Source organism: Panulirus ornatus, chromosome 30 (genome assembly GCF_036320965.1).
Source record: "Panulirus ornatus isolate Po-2019 chromosome 30, ASM3632096v1, whole genome shotgun sequence".
Taxonomy (NCBI): Eukaryota; Metazoa; Arthropoda; class Malacostraca; order Decapoda; family Palinuridae; genus Panulirus; species Panulirus ornatus.
Window position 1 is genome coordinate 9,815,131 of NC_092253.1, and position 13,259 is coordinate 9,828,389.

General features: G+C 39.4%; 3 protein-coding genes across 3 annotated transcripts in view; 1 reads left to right on the top strand and 2 right to left on the bottom strand.

Moving 5' to 3' along the window:
- Positions 1-1,698, bottom strand: part of mRpL49 (mitochondrial ribosomal protein L49) — a 24,837-nt gene extending 23,139 nt beyond the window's left edge. Inside the window, exon 1 of the mRNA XM_071679772.1 lies at positions 1,676-1,698. The gene's annotated coding sequence lies outside the window, so the exon portion shown is untranslated. The remainder of the gene's footprint in view (positions 1-1,675) is intronic.
- Positions 1-5,431, top strand: part of LOC139758402 (mediator of RNA polymerase II transcription subunit 29-like) — a 12,156-nt gene extending 6,725 nt beyond the window's left edge. Inside the window, exon 5 of the mRNA XM_071679770.1 lies at positions 1,698-5,431. Within this exon, the coding sequence (XP_071535871.1) occupies positions 1,698-1,919 (222 nt within the window). The 3' untranslated portion in view covers positions 1,920-5,431. The remainder of the gene's footprint in view (positions 1-1,697) is intronic.
- An 803-nt stretch (positions 5,432-6,234) lies between these two features.
- LOC139758400 (elongation factor 1-alpha-like) lies at positions 6,235-13,039 on the bottom strand. Its single transcript, XM_071679762.1, has 3 exons — positions 12,883-13,039; positions 10,166-10,945; positions 6,235-6,953 (listed from the first exon to the last, which is right to left on the bottom strand). Exons 2-3 carry the CDS (start codon positions 10,916-10,918, stop codon positions 6,321-6,323), a joined length of 1,386 nt encoding a protein of 461 aa, XP_071535863.1. The 5' UTR covers positions 10,919-10,945; positions 12,883-13,039; the 3' UTR covers positions 6,235-6,320.
- Positions 13,040-13,259: the final 220 nt, after the last annotated feature.

A 13,259-nucleotide genomic window follows, 5' to 3' on the forward strand; every position in this document is an offset into this window, starting at 1 on the left:
AGTATTTCTTAAAGTCTATTTCTATCCATTGAAAAAAAAAATAAATTGGTGACAAGTGTGACACTGGTATTCCAGTGAAGTTATGAATGGAAGTATCAGTTACATGCTTTAGGAGATATTGTCTGTGGTGGAGATGCTAAGTTTTGGCATCAGCTATCCCCATTAGACCTATACATTTTAGTGTTTAAGATTTCAACTCCCAGCATTGTTTGTAAGTCATCTTAAAAAATGCATTTTCACCTTGTCTTAGTTTCTCAAACGGGAAAGTTATCAGATATATGGGATAAATGGAAAGTTACGAAGTTGAGTGCTGTCACCTTGGTTAATTAAATTTAATTTTGTTTAGGGTTTTGAGGAAGGTTATTGAGTTGGATCTGTGGTATGCTGGGGGTAAGGCAATGAAGATGACTCATTTGCTATTTGCAAATAACATCTCTGATTGCAGATACCAGATGCTGATGTGGGACTGTGTGAAAGGAGGTAGTGAAGAGTGTGTGAACATAAATAAGGTAACGTTGCAAGTTGGGAAGTAGGACAGGATGGTTTGAGAGCATTTTTGAATGGGGAAGACCTGGAGAAAGTGGAATCCCTTCGGTAACCAGGAATGTGCGTGGTTGGAACCATGGAGGCTGAGTCAGTGGGTGAGAGAGGGGCACAGGTGCATCATGGAACATGTGGCTAAAATGGGTGTTTTTGAAGGTACAGTAGATCCAAGTGTTGTAATGTATGCATTTCTTGGGCCTTGAATGCACAAGGAAGAGGATGGCAGCATCGATATTGGAATAACGGAAGATGACCTTTGGTACGAGTCTGGTTGACTGATAAGAATTGTAACGAGTGGTTTGTTAATGCCAACTAGGAAGTGCTTACATGGTTTATACACAGGAACAAGAGGAAATGCATCTCAAGTGGAAGGACCAATGGGGTGTATCTATGTATTGCCCTCTCCTTTTGGTAAATACTTAAAAAGGGGTGATCCCATTAAGAGTATCCTTTCTTTTTGAACTGCACTGCTAGTTTTTACACCTGTTAAGGCCACTGATGGGAGGCAACTCCAGCCATGTTTTAAGAGGCTCCTAGCAGCTACTTCAACCTAATATTCCTGTTTAATGTTCCAACTTACTGCTTCTAGCTAAAGCTCCTAACTTACAGCTTCTAGCTAAAGCTCCTACCTGCTATATGTAATGCTCCTGCCTTTTTGCCAAAAGGCAGGGCTAGCACAAAGTACTTACCACCGGAAAATCTAGAGTTGCAAAGATCAAGCCGCGTAAGTAGTGTCAAGTGTCAAGGGGACTTTATGTTTGCAGACACAATGCCAGTAAGGGGGTAGAGAGACGATGAAAAAATGCAAGGGATGGAGCACAGGTGGATTTGGGTTTAGGATCCTCAACACTCAGATGTGTGTAATCAAATTTGGATCACTAATAATTATGAGGGGAAATGTGCTGTCATTGGGCTGAACCAGGAGATATGGAGTCCATATGATATGCAGTTTGTCTGTTCTTGACTTTACCTATAAGTACACCTACACTGCAGATAAACCGGTACATGTACCAAGTGTATCCCCATCACAGAAATGAGGATGAAGCCGATTATGTTTGATATATGGATTTACACAAGATTCAGAATAAGTAGATTTGGCTTAAATTTTGGTCATCAGGAATTAGCCACTTACCTAAAACATTCTTCCCCCACAGAGAACAGCAATTGATAGCCAGCTACAAGGCAAAGCCTCGCATTCTTACACCCAGTGCTCAATATCCACACCACCTGTTGATGTGCAAAAATATGCCCATTACCTCTCAACAGTGAAGAATCAGGTTGTGTATGCAAAAGACATTCATACTGCCCTTGTGGATGCTGCTACCAGTATGAGCATGAATACCACGGCAATGTCAACTATGGACAGCAGCAACTGATAAGTTTAGCATAAATAGTTATTGCCTCTATCATTGTTGTCAGTTGTGCATGTCATGAGATTTTAAATTAATGAAACTGTCTTTCAGTGCAAATGTATCTTTACCTCACCATCATGTAAAGTTTACAGTGTTCTAGTTGGTTGATATGCATAACTTTACCCAAACTTTAGTGTTGTGCCAAAGCATCTTAAAAGTAAACCAATTACATACAGATATAGGGATGGTTGAAAATTGATGGAAAACAAAAACCTGATAATGCATTAAGGATGGAGATAATGAAGAATGGTAAGTTTATGAAATATATTATTTTCCCAATTTCTATTTGTTAGACATATCTGAATATTTCACAAATCTTCATCCAACCCTTGATCATATAATTATATAAAGCACGTCCATGTACAGTCTTGCTGCAAGATATAGACCCACAGTCTGGGGGAGGTGGGGAGAGAAATTATCTTTTAGTACAGATCTTTTGTCGTGGGCTTCAAACTGTCTTCCTGCAAGCCTGACAGAGAACCAATGGGGTGTATCCATATATCTGTCCTATCACTTTGGTAATTCCTTAAAGGGGTGGCCCAGGCAAGATTATTCTTTTAACTTTTTTTTTTTTGGCCCAGCAAGATTATTCTTTTAACTTTTTGTGCCTCACCCTTAATGGACAACAGTAGAGAGGTAATTCATGCATAGTGGTTTCAGAGGCTCCTACCAGCTACTTTAACCAAATATTCCTGCTTTATGTTCCAACCTACTGCTGCTGCTTAAAGCTCTTACCTACTACATGGATTGCTATCTTTTTGCTAAAAGGCAGGGCTAGCACAAAGTGCTTACCATCGGAAAATCTTAGAGAGTTCAAAGATCAAACCAATGCGAGAGAGATCAAATGATTTGATCGGTAATACTTACGAAGGGAAATGTGCTGTCACAGAGCTGAACCAGGGAATATGGAGTCTGTAAACCATTTAAAGTTTGGGGCTTGCTTGTGAATGGATGACTAGTTTCAGTACATCATACAAACTGAGTGGATATGGGCAAGAGGTTGCCGTTTGTTCCCGACTTTACCTATCCTTACACCTACACTGCAAATTAACCGATGCATGTACCAAGTGTACGCACATCATAGAAATGGGGTTGAAGTTGATTACACTAGACATAGGAATTTAGATACAGAATAAGTAGATTTGGCAAAAATTTTGGTCATCTGGAATTGGTAACACCTAAAATATTCTCACCCATAGAGAATAGCAATCGATATATGATCAAGGGTTGGATGAAAGCCTTGCATTCTTACACCCAGTGTTCAATATCCACACCCCCTGTTGTGCAAAAATATGCCCATTACCTCTCAACAGTGAAGAATCAGGTTGTGTAAGCCATTCATTCAGCCCTTGTGGTTGCTGCTACCAATATGAACATGACCACCATGCAACATCAACTGATAGTTATTTCAATATCAGTGGTCAGTTGTGCACATGAAATTTGAAAATCAATTGTCTTCCATTACAAATGTCATCTTTACCTCACCATGTAAAGTTTACACAATTAGTGTTCTAGTTGGTTATGCAATGTGTAACTTGACCAGACTTTAGAGGTGTTGTGCTAAAGCATCTTAAGTAAACTTCTTACATACAGAGAAGAATATGGTTGAAAACGGATGCAAAAGAAAATGTATTCTGGATGGCGAGAATGAAGAACGCAGTTTTTAGCATTAAAACTATCAAGTTTTCCAAGTTTCTGTTCTTGAGACAGGATATTTCACATTCATCCAGTCACAAAGCATATCAATTTAGTTTGCTGTACAAAACACCCAGTCTGGGGGGGAACATTAGTTTCGTAGAGACCTTTGTCATGGGCTTCTTAGTTTTCCTGCAAGCCTGACCAAAATAGAGTGCCCTGCATGTTATAAGACAGTGGGATACGACCAGCCAGGGTCAATATACAGTTACACAAAGCAATTTTCTCAAATGTAGGCCAGTTACACAGTTAAAGCAAGGACTTTTTAGTATCAAGGTATACAGGTTTTAATGGAACTAGGCAAGAGAAAAGGGGCAAGATTTGGAGGCTATATACACCCAATAGTGGAAAAGGGAATTTAAGTAAAAATTTTGTTGGTCAAAGACTTGCTCAGGGGTAAAGTTTGTATTGTACAAGATGGTACAGCAGTGTAAGATGGCAAAATGTTTACAAATTAATGTATGAGAATTATGACAGGTAAAAGTGTTATGGATTATATATACAGTTAAATATCTTTATATTTGCCTACTTGTCTTGACATGTATCTATATAAAGAACCTTTTAATACATGGGATAAATTCCATAAAAAAAACACAAAATACACATGTATCTGTACCTGTCCTTACAGTTTTCAGGCAACTTTCATATTCCATCACATGTAACCCTACAACTCCTCGAGCTTTCAAGCTTCACTGCAGGTGTATGGTGGGCTCCTATTGGCAAGGTCATCGATACCTGCTATTTTCCATCTGCTGGCAATAATACACGATTTCTTAGGGTAACATTTTTGGATTTACTACAAGCAGAGACCACCTCTCCTTTCAGTCACCTTAAAACTTTTACATTCATCCTCTTCACAACATTCTTTTAATTATTCACATTCTTTTAAATAAACTCCCTTCAACCATGTTACCTAGCATTTCTACCCTAAACATGGTACCTATCTGAGATAAGTCAACCTACTAATGCACTTTGTTCTTATCCTTGGGCGTGCCCAGTATTTTCTAATACTCATATCATAACATTCAAGAAAAAAAAATAAGGCCCTTCCTGCAGGCTTTTCACATGCCATGTGCATTATCAAGTTATATTCAAAACTTCTAATTTCAGAGTTGCACAAGAACACACTAGTTTGTGGTAAAACTGGTGTCCATATTGGGAACAGGACTAGACATGCTTGAACAGTCTAGAAAAGGGGCACAGTTACACAATGAATACTAAGCTTACAATAAAGCCATATTTGGTAATATTTTAGGAAGAGCATTCTTCCAACAAGCAAATGCTCCATACTGACAATAGGAATCTCAGTACTAAAATAGGCGATATATATACATTTACACCCATTATCGGTGCTGGAGACAATTACTAGGATATCCCAGTAACCCCAACACTTGAGAAAACGTGGGCATTGTTTGAAGAATGAAACTTCTAAATTTTTTTTAAAGGCAATGCCTCGAAATCTTTTATACAATTTTTCTGCATTACTCGATTTGCAGTACATTTGTCCAACCAAGATTTTAAGTCAATACACAGAATTGCCCCCTTCAACACTAACGAAAATGTACATTAAAAAATAAGTATACTTCCATGAAATTGTCTTCACATTCAATTAAGCAGATCAAATACTGGTAATCTTGCGTACATATACCATAACATGAAAGCACAAACAGTAGGTTTAAGCATCAAGAGGATACAGGATTCACAAAGAATATCCGGAACACCAGAAGTAGGATATATAATGAACTGCTCCAACCTGGATGTTAAATACCGATACTCAAATTTCCTTTCAGCCAAAAATCACTAACACTCAAGCAAATGACCTAGTCCTTAAACAAAGAGCATTGTTCTTAAGACACTGCTTTCATGCCTTCCTACTTTAAAAGATACTTCATACATCTCAGTGTTCACACCAGTAAATTGGTTACTACCTCGTTTTCACTTGATCTTTTACAAGCCATTTGCCGCATATTTACACATGTACCTGCTCCCTTCTTTTACAAGCCATTTGCCGCATATTTACACATGTACCTGCTCCCTTCCCAGTCTATTTGATCTATTAGTTAACATTTTCCCCCCCTTTCCCAATTTGAAAAAGGAAACAAGAATTCTGTATCAGCAATTAATGTACATTCAGAATTCTGTTACGAGGATAATGCAATTTAACTAGCACGAAGCTTACCAGTCCTGATAATTAAATTCCAATTTTCCTTCCAAGTAACGAAGACTTGTTCGGTTAAAATGTATAGCGTGCCAATTGCCAAAACAAATCGCTTTCATTTGAGCATGATCAACCAAATTTTGATAGTCCCAAATCAATACATAAAAGCATTAATTCCATTGGGCCTGGTTCATTTGTTTTGTTATTACTGCTAGATGCAAACCAGCTGCATTTTATAATGAATATCTGCAACTTACGGGAAAACCACCAACCACACATTTTCATTCATCCAAAATTATTTCAATGCCTGCAGTTAGTTACCCACAATCATACTTTCAATCCTATCCACATGTGAAATAAAGATATTTTAATAAACAAAAAGTTTTTATTCCTCCTCAATCTGACAGTTGATAATAAATCTATCGCTCCTTCACTCATATTTATTCTTATAAAAACCATACATCTTAAAGACTAGATAACACAGTAAACCTATGATGTCTTCAAGATGTAGGTTATTTCTTCTTGAGTGCCTTCTCTGCTGCCTTTGTGGTCTTCCCGCTAGTTTCCTTCTTGTTGACCTCTTTAATGACACCAACAGCAACCGTCTGCTTCATATCACGCACAGCAAAGCGACCAAGAGGAGCATATTTCTGGAAGGTCTCGACGCACATAGCCTTGCTGGGCAACATCTTGATAATACACGAATCTCCAGACTTAATGTATTTGGGATTTGCCTCAATTTCCTTACCAGTACGCCTATCAATCTTAGTCACCAGCTCTGAGAACTTGCAAGCAATATGGGCAGTGTGGCAGTCGAGCACAGGAGAGTATCCAGCCTGGATCTGACCTGGATGGTTCAAGACAATCACCTGAGCAGTGAAATCGGCAGCCTCTTTGGCAGGGTCATTCTTGGTGTCTGAGGCAACGAAACCGCGCTTCAGATCCTTGACGGACACGTTCTTTACGTTGAAGCCAACGTTGTCGCCTGGTACAGCTTCATCTAAAGCTTCGTGATGCATCTCCACTGACTTTACTTCAGTGGTGGGTCCAGTTGGGGCAAAGTTTACAACCATACCTGGCTTCAAGATGCCAGTCTCAACACGGCCCACTGGCACTGTACCAATACCACCAATCTTGTATACATCCTGTAAAAGATTTACCAATGTATAAATGCAAACTAACCAAATTACCATGCCTTACCATAGTTTTGAGGTTCCTCAGTACATCCACCAATTGTAAAGTAGAGCAGACCCAACATCTATCAACCCTCATACACAATGCTGTGATACACCCAAATTACATTAAAAACCACAATGCATTCCATAAATTCATGAAATCTACCAAAAATGACACCAATACAAATTAAAATGCAAATACCTTACAACACTGTCCTACATGAACTATCCAGCACTTAAGGAAGCATGACAATCTCCCTTATCCATCCAATATACGAACTTACAAGTTCCTACAAATGGCTAACAGGATAACCTACTGTATCTCAAGGCCCAGTCCCTTTAGGATTTCCCCACTAGGGGTTGGCCATAGCAAGCATGTCCATAACTATTGAACTAGTCCTGCTTCCTACCCTGTAATGCCTCACCCCTTTATAGGCCACTGGCAGATGGCAACTAGTGCAGCATTTTCAGCCTTACACATGTTCCTACCAATTACCTAATGCTCCTGTCTTAACATCCCTTATCACTATTTACATTTACTGCTAACATATCTAATGGCAGGGCAAGCACATAGCGCTCAGCACATGAAAATCTAGTTACTGAAAATGACTAGTCACGTGACAAAGGTAGACAGATGCCAGAAAATTACCATACACTTACACTTGTATTGCAGAAAAAATTCACACCAACTATTCATTTCCCAAACTTTACTAGCTTAGGAGACTGAATTTTTTCTGCAATACAAGTGTAACCCTATGGTAATTTTCTGGCATCTTTAACCAATTCAGCCTAGGTGGGCAAAGGATAATCCACCAGCCAAAAAAGCAGTTGGAAGCCACAGCCTGCAGCATGTACACAATGCAGATCCCGGTCCAAGGGATTCCGCTTCCTCTACTGTACACTATTATGTTTAACGATACACAGGTGAGCCTTGGGTCATGGATACCTTAGGGGTTTTCTCAGTATATACAGAATTAAATACAAAAGTTCCAGACCATGAACTGGAGTTATACTAAAAACAAGGGATGACTAAAGTTCTAAAGCCAGTTTGGAGGCAGAAAAGGAGCATCAAATTATCTCCTGCCAGGGAAGAATAGTAATGAAAATATCATGGCATGAAATGTGGTCTGCCTCATCAAATACATTGTTTGGAAAAGCTCTAAATGGATGGGATTACAATCAAACATTTAAAGGAAGGCGTGTGTGATTGGTAAAGTAGGATATTGGCATTTGACAATTGCTTTGTGGATGTAAAGGTACACCATGATATTGTTTGGGAAAGTGGGTATGTGAAATGGGTTAAAAATGCCTTCCATATAAATCTCACATGGCAAAGCTTGAATGGATGGGATTTCAGGTGAATTTCAGTTACAAATTTGTTACTGGTTTGTGTATTCCTTACAGTGTAAGGATAAGCAGAATGCCTGTAGATTATCTAAAGCATGGGGAACAAGTGCACAACTTGCAAGTTACATGGAGAAAACAATAATTAGAAAAAATGTTACATGCACTTTGCATCAGATTGGACTTGGTTTATGAGGCTTCAGGAATGGCATGCAAGAATCGGGTATGAGCACCGAAGAATCAAAAGGATTTTTATGTGGCATTTCTCAATCTGCAAAGTTTACAAGGATGAATACACTAATATATGGTGTGAGTGAAGTTGCTAGAGCATGTTAACTGTTGTCATTAAGGCATGACATCTGAAGAATATACTACGGAAATTGGTTCCAGCTGAAGTTTGGTTTGCAGCAGCAGTGCAAAATAAAGGCTGTTTCAGCAGCTCATGGATGTGGTGGAGGAAGGTGTACAAGGTGCACAGGCCAACAGTATTTGGGTAGGGGGCTGGCAATGAGTGGAAATAATTTGATGTGACCTCTGGTGAAATACTCGGACGAAATGCACAAGCTAATTTCAATGTGTGAAAAAATGGCAAAGCATGATTTTAGGGCAATATTACCAAATACTATAGATTAGTAAACGAGTTTCTACTACTGGCACTACAAAATTTTAAAACTTAGATGGAACAATGGGACCTAGAGCAACCCAGAGATGGTTATGTTCATGTGGAGACAAAGGACCAACACCCAGAAGTATATAGAAAAAGGTAACAGTATAGGCAAAGATTGCTTTGACTTGCTGCATATAAAACTCCCAACAATGTTGAACAGAATTAGTGTTGAGAATATTCAAATGAAAAACTTAACAACCATTTCTTTAAATATTGAATGAAAGCCTAAGCAAAGTATGTGGAGCTTGCTTGTGAAGGGGTGACCTGGTTCAGATGCACTGTAAATGAAAGTTAGAGAAAGGATGTAAGAAACCGAGGCCAGTTAGTTTGTCGCATTACCTTAGGTATGAAAGCAACTAGGATCATGGAATTAGAAATTACCTAAGATTTAAAAAAGATTACCTACTTTAACAGTACTGAGCCCCTTTCCTCAAACTGTCCTGTTCGTCTATAAATTTTTCAAATTCATGCTCACCTAATCTTGAATTAAAAACTAAAAAAATCAACTTAGAAATAATAGGACCCCTACATTTATGTGCAGCCCAAAACAAATCTATACCACAAATTTACCAGCATTTCCAAAATCCATTTTCATGCCACAGTAAATAGCACAGCAATCCTACCTACATTCTGCTTCTACATATATTAAAAGCTCTGGTTACATACTAAACCTCAAGTTCACACCCACCCTTCCCTATTTCAGGTAATCATTTGCCTCAGCTTCACATGAAACTCCAATACATACCAGAACCAAATCATTTGCATTTGGGCTTTTAATGCTTACCATGCTACTTAAACTTTCTTTTCTATCTACTACCTTCTAACGACTATCACCCCCTCCCCATTCATGTGACTGGACGTGTCATGCATCCACAAAAATACAGCAAAATCTACATTTACTTTAGAAATATATTAACTATATACATTTACAACTCTTGCATTATCAGTTACTTTATACTGGACGGTCCACAATACATTTTAATTCAAAAGCTTTTAAGAGATACACCGACATATGAAGTGACTTACAAGTATTCTGGTTTCCAAATTACCAAACCTGAACAAAACTAAACAGTACTTTAATCCCAACAGTCTCTAACATTACACGCTCCACAATTTGGGTCAATATTACCCAAAAAATCTGAATTAAACCCCAACCACGCTCATAACTCACCTGCAAAGGAAGACGCAGAGGTTTGTCTACAGGTCGGGCTGGGGGGTCGATGTTATCCAAAGCATCAAACAACGTAGAATACTTGTAGGACCTGTTCTTGAAGTCGATTGATTCCTGGCTCCACCAAGACATGTTTTCAGACTTTTCAATCATGTTGTCACCATTGAAGCCAGAGATTGGGATGATAGGCACTGTAACAGGGTTGTAGCCAACCTTCTTAACGTAAGCGACCAATTCCTTTTTGATTTCTTCGAAACGATCCTTCGAGTACTTGGGCTCTGTACTGTCCATCTTGTTAACGGCGATAATGAGCTGTTTGACACCCAGTGTGAAGCACAAGAGAACGTGCTCACGGGTCTGTCCGTTCTTAGAGATACCAGCTTCGAACTCTCCCGTACCGGCGGCCACAATCAAGACAGCACAGTCGGCCTGGGACGTTCCCGTGATCATGTTCTTGATGAAATCACGATGGCCGGGGGCATCAATGATGGTGATATAGAACTTGTTGGTCTCGAACTTCCAGAGGGCGATGTCGATAGTAATACCACGCTCCCTTTCAGCCTTCAGCTTGTCCAACACCCAGGCGTACTTGAAGGAACCCTTGCCCATTTCCGTGGACTCTTTCTCGAACTTCTCAATGGTACGCTTGTCAATACCACCGCACTTGTAGATGAGGTGACCCGTGGTGGTGGATTTGCCAGAGTCTACGTGGCCCACCACCACGATGGAAATATGAATCTTCTCCTTGCCCATTTTCGTGTGTTACACCGGGAACTCGTTCTGTGGAGAAAGACCCCAGGTTAAAATGTTTATTATGTTCGGAGCAACTGACTACCTTACTGGCAATTGTCTGACAAAACCACACGCTTGTACTACTAGTTCTGGTATAGAAAGACAAGGTCTTCATACTACTACCAATTCAATGCACCTGCCGATATTGTAATTAAATGTTCGAAACATAGCTCAAGACACTTCTAAAAGCAAAAATAAACCAAATGCAGTACACAAGTCATGTGTAATTAGGTAGAATGCACAAAAATTATAGATTCTATCAACGTACATAATTAACTACGTCAATAGATTACTTAAAGTGGCTAGCAAACAAAAACTATACAGATTCTATCAAAACGTACATAATTACCAACGTCAATAGGATTATTTAAAGTGGCTTTATATTAAATTCACAACTACCATCTGGATTTTATAATGCTCCAAAAACTATGCCATATCTACATATATCAAAAAATTAAAGGTTTAGATAATAGTTATCTGCACAAACGAGTCCGCTCAAGGTCATACAAAACTAAGTGGCTACATTAAAATGATAATCACTTGAAAACAAGTACATTTAAAGGCATGAAAGATACCCGCTCACAGCACGTTATACACCTTCAAAAACCAACTTAAAAGACTAAAGTGACAACATTGGACTAACGACTAAGTAATACTTGTTTTCATAAATACTCCCCACAAGTCTTACATCTTGAAGAAAAGTTCCTTAGTAATCATCTATATCACCCAAATGGCCTAAATGGTTTCATAATGTTCATTTTCCCTGTACCAAACCCAAAAGGAATAAACCGGTTCCAAGACAGTATAATAAAGAATCGCTGTTATATCTACCATTCATGCACAAGGGAAGATTTAACCTACAATATTAATTCAACCACCGTCCAGACTACCAGCTTATATTCACCTGACCATTTCTTCACATTCACAAACCTTTTCACATAAGATACATAAAGGTAACGTGGCTTCCCAACCAGTCCATACGGTAAAACGCGTGGGGTCCCAGAACTTCACAAAATGGCGGCGACCACCTGCTTTACCATGACTCATCTCGCCTACCATCCCCATACCACGTCAAACTTCCCTAAACCTCCTTTTCTGAGAGAAAAATAAAGGAACATTAAAACATGAAAGACTATACCATCTTTTCAGCATCTCGCGTGACTGCTGCTGCTGCTGCAGCAAAACAGGCTTACCAACCTAACATATCCAAAGTTAAAATCTAAGATACCCAATATGTTCCCACAAATTATGGCTACATATAAATGGTGGACCTACATCCTAGTTCTTAATACCTAGACTATTAATTCCCTATACTATCCATTATATAACACCCGTCACCCCCATTTCCATTATCCCATATTGTTCGTCAAATTTGCGAAAGTACGACTACCAGCCAATCCGTTCCTAAACCATATTACAAAACCTACCAACTCCATTCGATTTAACATACCCAAGTTAGACTACTTGTACAATGGAACGCTGGAAAAGACGAAACTTCAAAAAGCCGGGCTGACCCATTTGATGTAATGGCGGCGCCTCGTGTGCGGCAATTCCTGGCCAGCCGCACCCATTCCCTCTACCTATCATATCCTAAGGGCGACTATTTCAAAAAAACCTTCGTGGCTCCTCGCTCTTGCCATACAGTTTACCGTGTTAGTGCAATACAGCTCATGCATGGGGTCAGTTTGACACTAGTTCATCAAACATGACCCGTCAACATGTGCTACGGCTGCCATGCGTGCTCCTGACAGCCGGCACCTCGCCAACTCGATTTTTCCACTCTTTTTATCACTCGAGAACCAATACAACCGCCTTTTCAACATACAGCCACCTCTGGGAAACATTTTAGCACAACAATTCAGGATATTCACTGGAAATTTCGGCAGAATTTCTCTCCAAAAAGGGTAACGTTCACATACCCTTACCTTAGCAACAGGCCTGCGTCGACTGGCCACGACGGAAAGGACTGAGTTCACGAGATGTAACTTCTATATAGCTGGTCCGCTCTTTTTCATTGGTTGGTTGATTGTGACGTCATATATTCAAAACTCTGCTATTGGTTGGGTGAGCCATACGTCACCTACCTTCTCTTCTCCTCATTGGCTGTGAGGGAGGGCGACGCGCGCAGGCTCCATTCCACTGCTCATGGCGGGAATTTCGTCTTACAACTGCTATGTAAACAAGCATCAACAAAACATGGTGCAAGTCCCCAAATTCATTTCAATAGTTCAATAATAGCTATTTTGACAAATATATGTGTAGTTATATTGGAATACTATCCATCAGTCTGTTCATAAACACT